The sequence below is a fragment of the Silurus meridionalis genome, chromosome 19, assembly GCF_014805685.1.
Source record: "Silurus meridionalis isolate SWU-2019-XX chromosome 19, ASM1480568v1, whole genome shotgun sequence".
Lineage (NCBI taxonomy): Eukaryota > Metazoa > Chordata > Actinopteri > Siluriformes > Siluridae > Silurus > Silurus meridionalis.
Window position 1 is genome coordinate 2,481,165 of NC_060902.1, and position 17,853 is coordinate 2,499,017.

General features: G+C 34.9%; 1 protein-coding gene across 3 annotated transcripts in view; it reads left to right on the forward strand.

Annotated features, from left to right (window-relative positions):
• The first annotated feature begins 646 nt into the window (after positions 1–646).
• The window catches only part of epha8 (eph receptor A8), a 79,601-nt gene continuing 62,394 nt past the window's right edge, over positions 647–17,853 (forward strand). For all 3 annotated transcript variants that reach the window (XM_046875239.1, XM_046875240.1, XM_046875241.1), the window contains exon 1: positions 647–886. In XM_046875239.1, coding sequence (XP_046731195.1) covers positions 799–886 — 88 coding nt within the window. In that variant the 5' untranslated portion in view covers positions 647–798. The remainder of the gene's footprint in view (positions 887–17,853) is intronic.

Consider the following 17,853-nt stretch of genomic DNA (forward strand, 5'->3'; position numbering starts at 1 on the left):
CTTGGAAAGTGTTAGTTTAAGTGTTTCAGAAAATGAAGGTCTTCAAACGTCGCTTAAAATGTCACTGTTCGGACATCTAGGAGGAGTTCATTCCACCACCTCGGTGCCAGAACAGAGAAGAGCCTTGAAGTATTCTTACCTCTCATTCTGAGAGAAGGTGGTTCCAGTCGAGCAGTGCTGGAGGATCTCAGACAGCGTGGTTCGAGGAGTGATAAGGTCATAAAACTCCATAAAAACAATTCCCTATAGGTGTTTTGGTCTATAGTGCGGAAAATGTGGATTTGTGCGATAAACCGAGATTCGAACAGCGATAAAGCGGGGGATTACTGTAATGATGTCTTATATGCATTATAGATGTATTCATAGGTGCTCATACTACTGTGTACAAAACACACGTATAAACACGTATAAACTATAAAATGCTTCTCACTTCATTGCGTGATATTTTCCCGGGCATTTTGCGAAACCCTCTCATTAATATGAATCTAAATCCAGGCGTATAAACGAGCGTAACGAGCATAACGAATGTACGAGGATGTGTTTGCCATTGCATATTGTGTTCTGATTGGCTGCAGATTAGTTGACAGGCAGGTTTGGACACACCCCCCTATGAGTCGAGCCTGGCAGCGTTGCGTCTGCCCGAGTGCATGCAGGCGGTTTTTAAGTCAGCTGAATGCACTCAGAGTTCCTGCTCTGAGCCTCGAGCTCTGCTTCCCTGCTGAGAGAGAGAGAGAGAGGGAGAGAGGGAGAGGGAGAAAGAGAGGGAGAGCTTCTTCTTGCGCTCCTCACATTTGCAGGATGGCATCAGATCCCGGGCTGCTGCCTCTCCTTCTGTGGATTATATCCTTGCAGGTGCTGGGATCCAAAATCACAGCGAATAATGAAGGTACATGTTCTGGCATTGTGATATGAAATGTGTGTGTGTGTGTGTGTGTGTGTGTGTGTGTGTGTGTGTGTGTGTGTGTGTGTGTGTGTGTGTGTGTGTATGTGAGAGCGTGTGATTCTGTGGCTCAGTGTCTCACAGCTCATATGTACTGGCACTTTGAACTCATTTATGTAATGCACTGTGTGAACAGTAACACAACTCACTGCTGTGTAGTGTGTGTGTGTGTGTGTGTGTGTGTGTGTGTGTGTGTGTGTGTGTGTAAAGTTTTCTGAACTCAGCGGAGTTCTCAGTTCAGCTTTCAGCATCTATTAATTTTTTTTTTATTTGTGTTAATTTGTGTCTTTGTATTTTCACGTCACACGTGTGTGAGTGTGATGTGAAACACTGTGAAGGTTAAACACTGGGGTTTGTGGTGTTTGTGTTCTTTTCCACAACGTCGCTTCTACACAATGAAACGAATGAAAGAAAACCTCTCAACAGTTGAGATTTTTGTCAAATTTATAATCAATATGTGTGTGTGTGTGTGTGTGTGTGTGTGTGTGTGTGTGTGTGTGTGTGTGTGTGTGTGTGTGTGTGTGTGTGTCATTACATTATTCCAAATCCAAGCTGTGGGGTCGGTGTGTATCGATTTTCACTGATTGCTGGATGAAAATGCGGCATGGTGTTTTGCCTTAAATTGTGTTTTTATTATTGGGTTTATACCCGTACACACACCTGCCAGTGTTTGTTTATTTTTATTATTAATTTTATTAGTAGTATTATTACTATTATTAATATGATTGTTATTATTATCATAATTATCATTATTATTATTATTATTATTATTATCAAAATTATCATAATTATTATTATTATTATTATTATTATTATTATTATTATGATTATTATTATTATTAATAGTGTATAAACACTATGAAACATTACTATTGTTATTATCAGTTTAAAATATTTATATATTTATGGAATATTATTTTTCATTATCAACACAATTATTATTATTGTTACTATTAGTAGTATTTGTAATACATTTGTTATAATCAATAATGTATTACTTATTATTTATTTATATATATATATATAATTTTATTATTTTTATTTTATTTAAAAAGTATTTTATTATTATTAGTTATTATAGCGGTTAGTAGTAGTATGTTTGATAATATAATTATAATAAATGTATACATAATATATAATTATTACTTATTTGTTTGTTAGTTTTTTATTGTTTATTTATTTTAAGCATCTAATAAAAGTGCCAGTCTATAAAAAACATTAGAGCCCTTGTTCACTCAAAACCTGCATATTTCTAATAAAACCAGGTTGCATAATCAGGTACATTAACCCCCCCGGGCCACGCTGTTATAGAAAAACAATCAATAACAAGTTGTGATGAAGTTCCCGTTCTCACCCTGAGGTTCATGTTTTACCCCGGAGTGACATTTTCTTCTTCACGCCGCAGCATCCAAATGTGCCGAACATCACTGCTGCGCATTTTCGACAAAGTTTATTGAAGTCACAACAAATCTATAAACTTTATCGATTTATCATTACACTGTAGGTCTTCATAAAACAGAGTAATAACTTATAACATTATGCAGAACGGGTCTAATCAAAATGCCCGTTGGAAGAACTTCCACGGACTGGTACAAAGCGCTGACACTGGAGACTCCTTCTGTGCGGAGTTGATCAACATTCTGTAACAGAAAAAGTCTTCAGATATTGTTTATGGCCCATATATACTGATATAGATGAATTACATAATAATATATACCCAAATTGCTAAAGGTATATTGTATAATAATATATAATTTTTTATATTGATATTGTTATAATATATAATATTATAGAACAGTCATATTAATATAGATTTAATTATATAATAATATATATATATATATATATATATATATATATATATATATATATATATAATAATCTAGAAATCATGTAATAGATTCAGTGCATTAAATCCAATAATATGTTCAAATTGATCAGAATCAGAGTTATTGAATTGAGCTTTTATACAGTCTCATGTGCTTCTCGGTACTGTGTGTTTATGTGTTTGTGTAGGTCAGTCCAGAAAAAGTCTATGAGTTCAAACAAGACAAACATTTCCAGACAAATTTAAATCATGATAAAATGTAAAATTGAGAAACTCTGACTGATCTGATACACAGATATGTGTAAGTAGAAGGTAATAAGATATGTAACTAATAATACATTGAACAAAGCAACTAAATATTGCACTTGTGTTTACATTCCACTCGAATCTGATAAGTCGAGATTCAATGTAAATGAATGAACAGGTTGGGGGACAATATTGTAACAAAAACTCTGGTTTACATAATAACAGTTTGTAAAAATATTTTGATTCCTCTCTCAAGGTCCCTTTGTTTTTCCACTAAACAAGTTTGAACTATTTTCTCGAATATCAGTTACATCAGAGATGCACTCGGAACCGAATTCCTTATTAGGAAAGGCATGGATAACGGCTTCAAAATAATTAAAGAATTCTATAATAATAGGAAAACTATTGAACAGACACCCAGTCACTCCTCGTGTTTGTAGATAACAGATAAGACAAGTGATGGAGCCATGATATTATACATAACCCTCCAAAATCACTATGAATATGCATCGGCATCGCGCTCGGAAACCCACCAATCAGAACTCGAAACCCACCAATCAGAACAGGAGTAATATTAACTAAGATACTCAATCAAACAGAGTTTTGTATGTAAAAGTTTTGAATCTTGTGCGATATGATACCCAGTGTTATTCCTTTAAATATATCAATACATTTTTTTTACCAACACACAAACTTGTCTTTCTTTTATTTAACGTTGTTGAAGTTACTGTTGAAATAAAAAAAAAGTTATATAATTATGACAAAACAATTGTAACAATTTTTTTTATAATATCTAAAGAATAATTATAATTATAATAAAAAATAAATGTGTAATTTTATGAGTTATACATTATTTTTAAAGTTGGATTTTATGCCCTGCCCACCTCTGGTTTTATCCAAATGCAAGTGTGAATACGGATAATTCTTAACAAAAAAATATATAATAAAATATAATATCTAATATAATATTAATATATAATATAATGAATAAATGTAATAAAAAATAGGGTTGAGGTTAGATTTTTAGATATTCAAAGAACTAAAGGTATATACTTAGATATATAAAGAATTTTATATGTAAACAATATGATAAAAGCTGTGAAGAAAATAGTATTACTTTTAAAGTGGATTTGAAGTTGATCTAAATACTGGTATGAATATGGATAATTTTAAAAAATGTTTTCCCTTTCATTTATTTGACATTGTTGAAATTTTGTTGAGATATAAAAAAAAAAAGTATTAAAATTATTCTAAAAAAAACATATATTTTTGTGTTATATGAGGTAAGAATTTTTTTATGAAAACTATAAAGGGAAATAGAATTGCTTTTAAAATTGGTTGAAGCCCCGCCCACCTCCGTGTTAATTTAAATACAGGTATGATTATGGATCATTTCGAGTTGGCCACAGATAGAAATACAGAGATTCAGATATTTTCAAAACAGGATCTAATAAAATTATTAGACATATATGGGTTGAAGAGATAAAATAACCAAATGATGATGATGATGAAATGAAAATTCTGGTTTTGTGATTTCGCTTCACTTCGGCTCGCGTGTCAGAGCCTCGGCTCTCGTCACGTAACCTTCCGCTGGGCCACACTAAGCGATCGTACACATCGCGTGCCTGTTTGCCCACACTGGTTGCTGTCGTGTTCAGTTCAGTGCAGCGTGATGAGGAGACAGAGATAGATAGAGCGAGAGAGAGAGAGAGTGCGAGAGAGAGAAAGAAAGAGCGAGGAAGCGAAGGCGAAACGAGGTCAACCATCTTTCGATTTCAGCTTTCCAGCTAACGCTTGGGCACTTATAAAAGTCAAGCGAAACAAGTTCGTTACGATGACAAAGGCAGGTGTAAAAAATAAAAAAAAGATGAGAAAAAAATAAACACGTTTGGGAAAAAAAAACGCAAAACATAATAACTGGCGCTTGTTTCATCCCGAGCTCTGACGCATCCATCGTATTCTGTTCCCACGTTTTTTTTTTTTCTGCAGCGTCGCTGTATTAACCTGCACAAAAGCTCCTTTCAAATAATGTTCTGTTGCTCGGCCTGGAGTTCATCACAAGACAAATAGATTTTCTAATTAAAGACGGTTTACTTCACAGTTTTCCAGGCAAGATAAGAGAGACGACGCGTGTCCATCACGTGAGCGTGATCGTTAGGACAGATTACAGCTCAGAATTAAAGAAAATGAAAAAGCAAAAGAATATATAGGTTTTGAGGAGAAAAGAGGAAGATGAAATAAGAAGGGAGAGATGAAAAGAAATGAAGAGATTGGAGGATGTACAGAATTGAGAAATGATTACCAAACAGTTCTGCCCTACTTTCAGACGTCTCGACAAAAAGACTCAAAGACAACAGAGAAGAAAAAGAGAGAGATATAAGGAATATTTGATAAAGGCCTCGCAGCGGTGGTGGTGCTCTGTTTTTTTGTGCTGTTGTGTTTTGAAGTCTCACTCGGAGGATGCGGAAAATATTTTGCGAGTTCATAAGTTCACACCCGAGACGTTTTTCGTCTTTTCTTTTTTTTCCTCTCTCTCTCTCTCTCTCTCTCTCTCTCTCTCTCTCTCTCTCTCTCTCTCTCTCTCTTCTGGTGTTCATGAATAAATGATTAAAGCGTCTCGATTAATTGACCCAATGGTGTGATATGAAGAAAAACTTGTTCTTTTCATCTGGACTTAATTTTTTTGTTCCTTACGTTTGATCGTAGGATTCATTTAAAAAAAAGATGGATTAATTTTATTTGACAGAATGAGAAAGAGAGAGAGAGACACAGAGAGAGACAGAGAGAAAGAAATACAGGGAAAAACAAAAAGAAGAAGAAAGACTGAAAGAAAGAGAGACTGAGAGACTTAAAGAGACAGAAAAAGGAGAGAAAGATAAAGAGAAGTAGAGACTGAGAGAAAGGGAAAGACAAGAGAGAAAGAAAAAAAGAGACTTATGGCAACTAATCAAGAAAGAGACCTAAAGAGAAAGATTGAGAAATAGAGAGAATGAAAGATAAACACACAGAGAAAGATACTGAGAGAGAAAACAGGAAGAGACTGAGAGGAAAACAAAGAGAATGTGAAATGAAGAGAAATAGAGAATCTGTAAGAGACACACAGAGAGAATAAAAGAAAGATAAAGATATTGAGAGAGACACTAAGAGACTTAAAGAGACAGAAAAAGAGAAAATAAAGAGAAAATAAAGAGAAATAGAGTGTCAGAGAAACACCAATAGAGAAAGAGAGGATGAAGGGAGCATTGAGAGCAAAAGAAGAGACTAAGAGAGAAACAGAGAGCGACTTACACAGAGGCTGGAAATAGGAAGACTAAGAAAAGAGAAAGAGAAAGAAAGAGAGAAAACATGGTTAAAGAGACTGAGAGAGAAACCATGAGACTCAAACTAAAAAGTCTGAGTAATAAAGAGAAAGAGAGAGGCTGGAAAAGAAATAGAGACTTGAGAGACTGAAAGAGATAAATAGAGAGGCTGAAAGAAAGAGAGAGACTGAGAGAAACAGAAAGAGACTCAGATAAAAATAAAGAAATTGAAAGAGAAACTAAGAGACTTGGGGAGACAAAAGAAAGAGAAATAGTGAGAAACTAAAAGAGAAACATTGGGTGAGAATGAGAGAGACTAAGAGAAACAGAAAGAGACTGAGAGGAAAACAAAGAGACTTTGAGATGAAAGAGAGACACTAAAAGAGAAAAATAAAGAGAAAATAAAGAGACTTAAAAATAACTGAAAATAGTGTGAGGAATAGAGAGTAAGAAATAAAGAGAAATACACAGAACACCAAAAAAGACAGAGAAAAAATCCTGAAAGACACTTAAAGAGACTCGGACAGAAATAGACCTAAAGAGAAAGGAAGAGAAATAGAGAGACTGAAAGAGAAACAGAGTAAGACTAAGACTAAGAAAAAAACTGAAAGAGACTGATAGGAAAACAAGGAGATTTTGAGGTAGAAAGAGAGACACTAAGAGAGAAAGAAAGAGAGACTGAGAGAAATGATGAAAGAAACATGGAGATAAAAAGAGAAACAGAAAGTTGCTCAGAGGAAACCAGAGACTGACATTTTCTATTCTCCAGAGGTTCTGCATTGAAACCCTGCAGAAGAAAGGAAATGTAACCTGCAGCTCCAATCTCAAGACTTTCTTTTTTTAATTTTCAGAAGGGAAAGTTCATTTCCATACTTATTGCAGGCTAATAGTTACAAATAGCACCGAGATATTAAAAAATATCAAACGCTTTCTACTGTCTGAGCTTCATGAATCTCAGGAGCAGAGAACGTTATAAAGTAATGAAGGTTAGAGGAGCTGCAGAGAGCCAGATATCAGAGATAAACGTGTGAAGTGACGTCTCAGGGATTAAAGACAAAGGACAATGATAGAACAAACATCAGAACTCTCTCTCTCTCTTGCTCTCTCTCTCTCTCTCTCTGTGAAAATGTCTCACCCTCTATCTCTCTTTATTTTGTCTCTGTCTATCATTGTTTCCTGTCTCTCTCTCAATTGTTCTTTCTTTCTCTTCCATGCCTTTTCATATTTCCCTGAATCTCTATGTCTTCCTCTGTATTTTAGTTCTTTCTATCCATCTCTCCATCTCTCTGTTATTGTCTGTTTCTCTGTCTCTCTATCTATCTATAAATCTTGCTTTGTTTTTCTCTGTCTTTAGATCTCTCTCCTTCTCGGGTCTCTCTTATTCTGTCTTACTCTCAATTTTTCTCTCTGTCTCTCCCTATTTCTGTCTTGCTTTTTCTCTGTCTCTCAATTGCTCTCCCACTCTGTCTCCCTGTTTCTTTTTCTCTTTCCTCTCTGTCTTTTATATTGCTTTGTCTATCTATCTATCTATCTATCTATCTATCTATCTATCTATCTATCTATCTATCTATCTATCTATCTATCTATCTATCTATCTATCTATCTATCACTCGTTCTCTGTCTTTCTCTGATTTTGTCTTACCCTAAATTGTTCCATATCTCTTTCCATATTATCTCTCTTTCTCGGTCTTTTGAATCTTCCTAACCCTCTTTTGCCTCTCTGTCTTTCTCAGTCTGTTTCGCTGTCTCTCTCTATCTACCTCTGACTCTTGCTTTGCCTTTCTTTGTCTCATTCTGTCTCTCTTTATCTCTGTCTCTCCATATTCCAGTCTCTCGATCACTCTTTCTCTCTGTTTCTCTCTTACTCTTAATTTTTCCTCTCTCTGTCTCTCTCTGTCTTTTACCTCTCTCTCTATCTTTCTCTCTCTCTCTCTCTCCATGTTTCTCTGTCTTTCTCTCCATCTACCTCTAACCTCTTGCTCTCTCTTCTTTGTCTCTTTGTCTCTCAATCTCTCTCCTCTCTTTTCTTTGATTCTGTCTCTGTTTTTGTCTTGCAAAATATCTCTTTTCTTTCATGGTCTTTTAATCTTTATCTTTCTCTCTCTCTCTCTCTCTCTCTCTCTCTCTCTCTCTCTCTCTCTCTCTCTCTCTGTCTCGCTCTAAATAACTCTGACTCTTGCTCTGTCTCTGTCTCTCTCTGTCTCTCTCTCTCTCTCTCTCTCTCTCTCTCTCTCTGTCTTGCTCTAAATAACTCAGACTCTTGCTCTGTCTTTGTCTCTCTCTGTCTCTCTCACCTAATTGTTTTTCTCACATCTCACTTTTCTCTCTCTCTTTCTCTCTCTATCTCACAGCTGAAACAATTGTTACATTATTGCAAATCATTTTGAAATCATTCAGAGGTAAGAACAATGGACAACATCTTCTTTATCACTTTTGGACATTTGGATTTTGTTTAATCAAAAATGTTCCATTCCATGTTCCATTACGCGGATGAACATTTGGACTTTTTTTTCTCAACCACGTCTGGGGACACACACACACACACACACACACACACACACACACACACACTCACACACACACAGACTCTATTTACACTGGACACACACTCACACACTCAGATCGATTTCATGTCCCAAATCTCATAATACACACTGTACACTGAGTCTTAACAGTAATGACAAGAGCAATGTAGTGACTGTGTGCTTTATTACAGTGATACGTTTCACTCTGACCTACAGCATATTCCACGTGTGTTTTTTCTAAAAATCTGCACATTTTAGCATTTTTTTGAGTTTGCAAGCTACTCACTGTTTTTCTCACTGATTTAAAGACCAGGTGGATGTTTGTTTGATAGAAATACATACAGACAGTTTTTTATTACTGTTGTTATAAAATAATTTAATAACATCATAAATTGCCGTAATCAGTTACAGAGTATAAAAAGTGTCGCACGTGGTACAGACTTTTTCCATACAATCATGGACTATAATGTTAATTTTATACACTGTTATAGACGGCTATAGACTCAAAGAGTTATAAACTGTTACAGAATGTTATAGACAGCTATAGCCACAAAGAATTATAAACATTTAAGGGTTATAAACTATTATAGACACTTATAGGCTGTTGAAGAGATTTGCAGACTGCTTCAACTTGTTGGTCATAGACAATTAAATATCTGGTTGTCTGTTATAAACAGTTATAAACGAATACAAACAGTAGTAAATGAATACAGATCTCAGTTATAAACTTGTATAGATTTATTACAGTCTATATATTTCTATAAACAATTACATACTCTTTAACTTTATAAACAAACAGTTATAGACTATTACACACTGTTATATATAGCTAATGTCACAGTTATAAACTATTATTACTGCTACAAACTATTACAGACTGTTACAGACTTATATAGACAAGTATAGACTGTTATAGATGTTCATAAAAAATTATAGCCTGTTCAAGACATACAAACAGTTATAAACTGTTACAGACCCCCACAGAATGTTATTGAACATTCCAGAAAGTTATAACCTTGTTAAAAATGGTTATAGACCATTACAACCTGTTATATAAAAAGAACGAAATATAAAATGAAAATCTTATGAACAGTTATAAACAAATAAAAAGTTATTGACAGTTACAGACAATGATGGACGTTTATAGACGTATAAACAGTTATAGACTGTTATAGACATTTATAACTCGCTGCATGTGGCCAATAATATTTTTCTTACGGCCCAAACAAGAAGAGAATACACACATAGCTGCTTGAGGTGCATGACATTGTTTAGAAAACACATTTTCACACATGGTGCCATTTTTGTGTTTCATGTAAAAAAAAAAAATAACTCACTTATAGGGTGACAGAAAAAGAAAATACTATCCCACAGCAAGTCCTTATCTTTCCCCTGAGAGAAATAATAATTCTACAGCAGGAGAGTAAAATCCTCACTCTTTTCTCTCCTTGTGGGAGACGGACTGAGTCGCTGTGTAATTGGGAAGCCAAATATCCCAGGATTCAACACGGGTTTCCTGGCTTCGGGTCTCTCTTTTTTCACCTAATACCCTTCATTCCCATTTTAGAAGCTTTACATTCATCATTCAAAGCATTCTTATAAACTGTATTTACATGCATATTATATGTACATATTGTATATCCTTCAAATATTTTTTTATATAAATCCCTTTCATTATATCCTTCATACACATAATTCTTAGAGCCTTTATAACCTTTTACATCTTTTTTTACAACTTTTTGTATATTTAAATTACAGTATAATGTATATATATGCATCAGCACACCTTTATACCCTTTATACACTCCTTAATATAATAAAAAAACGTTTATATTTTAAAATTATTGACACCTGACTTTTATAGTTATCATTTAATTGGACTATGAACTATATTATAAGCAGTCTTTATGCGCTTGTAAACATGCGTTTCGGTCCATATTCACACTTTTCATACCTTATTTTTAGGATTTTGTTTTAATTACAGCCTTCATATTTTTAAATTTACATTATAACCTCCTATACACTCTTCATAGTCCATTAATAACCTGTTATACCATGTGTGTGTTAAATACTTCTATCATTAACCCGTTCAATTTCCCAAAAATACAGGATATGCCATATAAGCTCATTTATAGTCTCCTCATTATTCAGTTTGTACACTAAATATATACCTCCATGTCATCTATGTTTCTATTAGAGCAGTTATAACTTCTTTATGCACAATTGTGTTTTTGACCATTTTTATAAACCTGTATTGTGAATATTGTGTTAAGGGTTCTTTATACTTCTGCATTCACATTATTTACTTACATAACTAATGCTATTCATAACCACTTATACCATTTTTATGTCTTATTAAATATGCGGAAAGGTCTGTTTTTTACACCCTCATTCCATGTTTATAGTCTACTTAAACAATTTATGTGAATTTTTATAGCCTAGATTAATACCCTGATTATACAATTTATAACATTTGTAATCATTTTAATGCTGTTTATATCATTGCACTCTCAGACACACACTATTTATTTTGCTTTACATCCTTTATTATGACCCATTTTATTAAAAAGTAACACCCCATCTGTTAAAACAGGCAAACATGGGCAGTTACATGAACGTGAAAACAGCACGTAATATGTTTGTAGTGTCGCTAATCGCCTTGCATTTCCCCTGTCGAGAGCACAGGGAGGATTTAACACGGGGAAAAATCGCTCCATCTGCAGCCATGATGTTATCGATTGTTATGTGCCAACCGACTTGGCATTTGATGATTAGCAACTATCTTTGACGGTGAGGAAGGGGGGAGGTGAGGGAGGAGGGGGAGGCGGCCTGCCAAGGTGAGCGGATAAGGATGAACAAGCAGCGATGAGTGGTCAGTGATGAGATCACGCTCAGCATGGTTGCTCTGATATTATCATCAGAGTGTGTGTTTCCAGTTAGTTCCCACACTAATGATAATATCAGAGCAACCAATGTGAGCGTGATCTCATCACTGAACACTCTGGAATTAACAGGAACCAGACTTTCATAGGATATGTATTGTATGTATATATATATATATATATATATATATATATATATATATATATATATATATATATATATATATATATATATATTTACATGCCACAATTTTTACATGCATTTATTGCAAAGCACGTTTCTGTTTGACCATTTTTTTTTAAATATGAAGAAGTCCTTTCTTTACTTTAAAAAAACTCCACCAATCAATTCTTTTTACTCACTGAACAATTGTTTCACTGATGCGCCAAGTTTCAAATACAGCAAAAATCTGCCATGATGCACACACCCACCAATTTAACGTTAATTTGAATAAAGCATCCATATTTGTCCATGTTCAAAAGTATTCATTTAAGGACAGATACATTTAGAACAGATACAAATGTGAAAACAATTTTGATATACAGTCTTTACATATATATATATATGTGTGTGTGTGTGTGTGTGTGTGTGTGTGTGTGTACTTTCTGAACATTTTATTCAACATTAAGTTGGTAAAGATTGTATTAAACAATGAAGAGAATGTAAAAAAATATGTATATAGCAGCGTATAAGAAGTATCATAAATATGGTATAGCAGGTTATAACTGAACTAAGACGAGGGTTTGGGAGGTTATAATATAAATATCAAGATATAAAGGTTGTATCAAAGGACAGAATCCTAAAAATAAGATTTAAAAAAGTAAAAAACTGGAAAACATTGCAGTAGTGTATAAACGTACATGAAGACAGTGACGGCTTATTATTTTACTCCATATAATGGAACTTATTGGAGGTTATAAAGGGTGTAATAAGGGCAGTACAGTTTATAAGAAAAAAATAGAGAGTAAAAATGTATAAAATCAAAAAAATGGTTTAAATAGTGGTTTATTAAATGTACAGTACAGAATATATGATTATTAATTAACAATTATTAATGATTATATATTAATGAAATAATAAGTGAGAGGTTATAATACAGATCCAGAGGAATACAGGGACTTATATAAAAAATAAAAAGTAAATGGCTGGGTAAAAAGTATATGACGTGCTATAGGGAATAAAGTTTCTGGACACCAAACCATAAGATTTCTATTATAATAAGCTCCATTCTTCTGGGAAGATGTTCCTCTAGATGTTAAAGTGTGCTTGTGGAGATTAGTGTGAAATTCTTTCAGCCACAAGAGTGTTAGTAAAGTCAGGTACAGATGTAGGTGAGGTGAGGAGGCCTTTTAAATTCATCCCAAAAAGTGTTCAATAGGGTTTTGAGCTCTATAGCAGGAGACCTTCCACTCCAACCCATGGAAATTATATCTTAATAGAACTGATCTACAGGTTTGGGTCTGTAAAGCTAAAATTACAGTTTAACACTTGGAGAAAGAATCACTTTTGGATGGAAAAGTCAGGTGTCCTAATACCTTCAGCCATGCGGTGCATATTTTACACGTTATTTACATTTTTTAACATTCCATCGACCACAGCAAACAAGAACCCGAGAAGACTGTAACCAGCATCAGTTGATAGGACGTGGCTGTCTGAACGCGACCGCACGGAAATACTTCTTTAAAGTTGTAACTATGGTTACAAGCCTTATTCAGCATTATAAGCAGAAAGGCGCTGACTCCGACTCCATCCCAAACGGCACTCGAAACCCAAAGGTCCTCCTTCTTCTCTGCAGTTTGGTGACTTTGACAGAGTGAAGGACTCACAAGGTCGTGAGTGCGCAAGTCCTCGAGTCCTCAAGGGTTTAATGTGGGGAAAAAAAGAAAAAAAGTGGAACTTGCTGGCTGTTTACTGATTTGTACCGACAGTGCGGAAAAGAAAGTAAAAAGATGTTAAAGTAACTATATTTTGTGGAAATTCCAGCCATGTTTAACGAGCAACATCTATCAGAACTCTATATATAGAAATGAAGACGCTCGGCTGTGTTGAGCAGCTGCTCGTGACAATTCATTCTCAACACAGCGAGGATAATTACTTACAAAAAAACAAAACCAAACAGTTTGCTAGAATATCACATATACCAACCCTTATTATCAAGAATCAGTATTAGAATTATCTTTATTAGCAAGTATTATGGGCTGCATGTATGTGACATTTGTCATAATGTGCTGAGGCTATAAAAATATGACAAACTATAACTAGGAGATGAAATAATTAAAGAATTAAAGATAAAGACATCATTATATTCGGTTTGTGCAGGGTATGTAAAGTATACAAATAATAATGTAATTGAGACGGTGCAATGATCATAATCATGCATGTGTACATTACAAAATCTATAACAATACATAATGCATCATAAGGTGTTACACACAATTCAGGGAAATAATTTATAGCATTGTTTAAAAATCCATACTCACTTCATTTTTTCCTTTTTAGGAGAATTTATTATTTTTAACAAAATGCATAATAAGCAGTGTTTATACCAGAAGATAAGAAATCCAGTGTGTTTACTGCATTACATCCAAACTTAAAAAACATTCATTATAGCATTTAATATAATATACATCCTTCTGAAATCTCCCTAATTAACATCCACTTCACAACAATTCATTCATTAAATGGAAAACAGACGGACAGACAGACAGACAGACAGATAGATAGATAGATAGATAGATAGATAGATAGATAGATAGATAGATAGATAGATAGATAGATAGATAGATAGATAGATAGATAGATAGATAGATAGATGATGATAGATAGATAGATGATGATGATAGATAGATAGATAGATAGATAGATAGATAGATAGATAGATAGATAGATAGATAGATAGATAGATAGATAGATTGATGATGATGATGATAATAGATAGATAGATAGATAGATAGATAGATAGATAGATAGATAGATAGATGATAGATAGATAGATAGATAGATAGATAGATAGATAGATAGATAGATGATGATGATGATAGACAGACAGACAGACAGACAGACAGACAGACAGACAGACAGACAGACAGATTCAGAACATACATACAGTGCATACATACATAGAATGGCGGACCGATAGAGACAGGAAGATACAGACAGACAGACAGACAGACAGACAGACAGAGAGAGATAGACAGACATAAGGATGTGCATAGATAGATAGATGGATAGATAGACAGACAGACAGACAGACAGACAGACAGACAGACAGACAGACAGACAGACAGATAGATAGATAGATAGATAGATAGATAGATAGATAGATAGATAGATAGATTTAACTCTATTCATTATTAATAATAAATAATAATAATTAATAATATTAATAATATAAATAATATTTAATAATTAATAGTAAATAACTGAAATAAAGTGTACAATCTCCAAACTGCATTACTTCATTATTTATTAAATATGCAAAATATTTTTGAAGAAAAAACAACAGAAACAAATCCCTTTTCGACCTCGGTGACTGATGGAAAGGACTGGAGTTAATTGGCCACCAGAAGATGAGTTTAACGGTTTATTTCAGTCGGTTAACCTTGAGTGAGACATTACTCTTTCCGGATCCGTCAACCCATCTGTCTGACTGCATCACGTTTCCGTTAGACGCTCGTCGTCTTTCTTGGTCGCCCGTGCCGAGTTTTTGCAAAAGTGAAGCCTCTTGTTAGCACGGCTGCGGGTGCAGACGAAGTTTCAAATCAATTCCGACAGCTCGTGCTTGCTGTGCGGAGACAGGACGAGGCCGGAGGGGGTACGCCTGAAGAGACGGCTTGTCTCCTGGGGTTTCCTTCTGCCACGGCTCGGCCGGATTAGCAAACAAGCTCCGCGATGGTGATATCTTCATGAACGTTGACTCATTAGTTATTACTTGGACCTGGATGTGAACCTGGACCCGTCACGAGTCATTAAAAAGAGACATCGACTGCAGTTTTCTGAAATGTTTCGGATGTAAAATCTTCATTGAGTTGAGCGAGAAAATGTGTGAGAAATGACAAAGAAAACATTAGTTCCTTGGCACCAAATGCATAATTATCTTCGAGATGAAAAGCACTTTGCATCTTAATGTTACAGAAAATATAATCAATATTGTCATGAAGTTTGTTCCAGAACATCACGTCCCAAAGTCTCTTATTATCCTAACATAACTTTTATGTAAATGGCTTTCTGTATCCATTTATAGCTACATTTATTTGAACAGGTTAATTCAGTAACAGAATTGTGGCTACTGCTAGATAAAAAAAAGTTTAAACCAACTTACCTTCAGGAAAAACACTGATACTAAAAACACCTTTCTTTAAATGTTTAATGACAGTGTTTAATGTTTTAAATAATCAACTTTATGATGGTACATTGTTCTTTATTAAATAGGATTTTCAATACATTTAAATACATTTTTATGATGAAGACGAAAAAAAAGTCTTCTCTTTGTATACAATCAGAGAAATTCAATTCGATAAAAGTTTTTTAACTATGGACATTGTCTCAAAGCAGTTTTAAAGAGATAAAGTGGTAATCAAAGAATGTATAAGTTTGTTTCCTGTAATTGTACGTTTGTCCCTAATGAGCAACCCAGTGGCGATGATGGCGAGGAAAAACTCCCTGAGGCTTCATACGAAGACACCTCGAGAGAAACCAGACTCAAAGGGAACCACATCCTTCTAATTTGGGTGATATCAAGAGTGTGATTATAGTCTTTAAAACAGAACACTGGAGAGAGAACTAACATAAGCACTGGAGTGTGTGATTATGAGTAATGATCTTTCTATAGTCTTATACCGTCTTTTGAGATTATGAACCAGGAGCTACTAAGCAACTTATAAAATAGCTCAACATTTGCGATCATCAGATCCAACACCAGCTTCTCCATGGCAGAGCCTTAAAACACTCAAAGCAGCCCAGTGTCCACATGAGAACTCCACATGAAGTGGGATCTAATTGGCACTGGTACGTCTCTAGATGGTTCAGGATGTTTGCAGCGTCAGCATCTACTTCTTTAAAGGTCCATAATCTTCATGAGGTGGAACGTGATTGGAGCTGGTGCAACCTCAGGATGCCATAGACATATATTTACATGCTGTACATACACTTACATATTTATCTGCACAATTGCTTTTATTTACACTTCGGTTAGATGTTAAACTGCTGGAGGTTATTATAAGAGCAGATGTGGACTAAATGTAAAATCCATACAGTGTAGCTAACTTTATTTTAGTCTTTTATTGTCTTGATACGAGTGTTAGCACTTAAACAATCAGTTCCTGGATACCTTCTTGTTGAGATCAGCAGGGGTTTTAGCTCATTGTAACTCAAATAGCCACTCTGTGCAACAGTGGTGAACAGAAAAGCAGTTCAAAATGCACACATCACAGCACAAGAGCAGGAATCTGAGGCTACACAGTGAGCACACACTCATCCAATGATGGGAAAAATGTATAATTTCTCAACACCTTTATTTTGTTCTCATATCCCAGAATGCATCAGAGTCTGTTGCAAACTGCGCTAGTCACTTCTCCGTCCGCCTTTGTTTTCCTCCGAGTGGCAATTCAATAAAGAGGACCGAGGCATGACAGAACGAGTGAGAGATTCTTCATTTCTCTGGCAGCAAAACAAAAAACAAAGCAATAGCAATTGAGAGAACAGCTAAAGAGAGAGGGAGTGATAGATAGGCAGATAGAGGAGGAGAGAGAGAGAGGAAGAGGGAGTGAGATAAAAGACCAGTACCAGCTCTAATGGAGTTTAGAGCCATAGCAGGAGGAATGATGCTGGTGTTGAAGTCAGTGTTAAAGCAACAAACAAACACCACCAAACGACTGATTTATTACCCATGATGGAGGAGGGATGGAGGAGCAATGGAGGAGTGATGGATGAGTGATGGAGGACTGATTGAGGAGTGATGGAGAAGTGATGATATTGTGAAGAAGGAGTGATGGAATGGATAAGTGATAAAGGAGTAATGAAGAGGTGAAGAGGGAGAAATGAAGCTGTGATGGAGGGGCAATGAAGAATTGCTGGAGGAGTAAAGAAAGAGTAATAGAGGACTGATGGAAAGGTAACGGAGGCGAAGTAAAG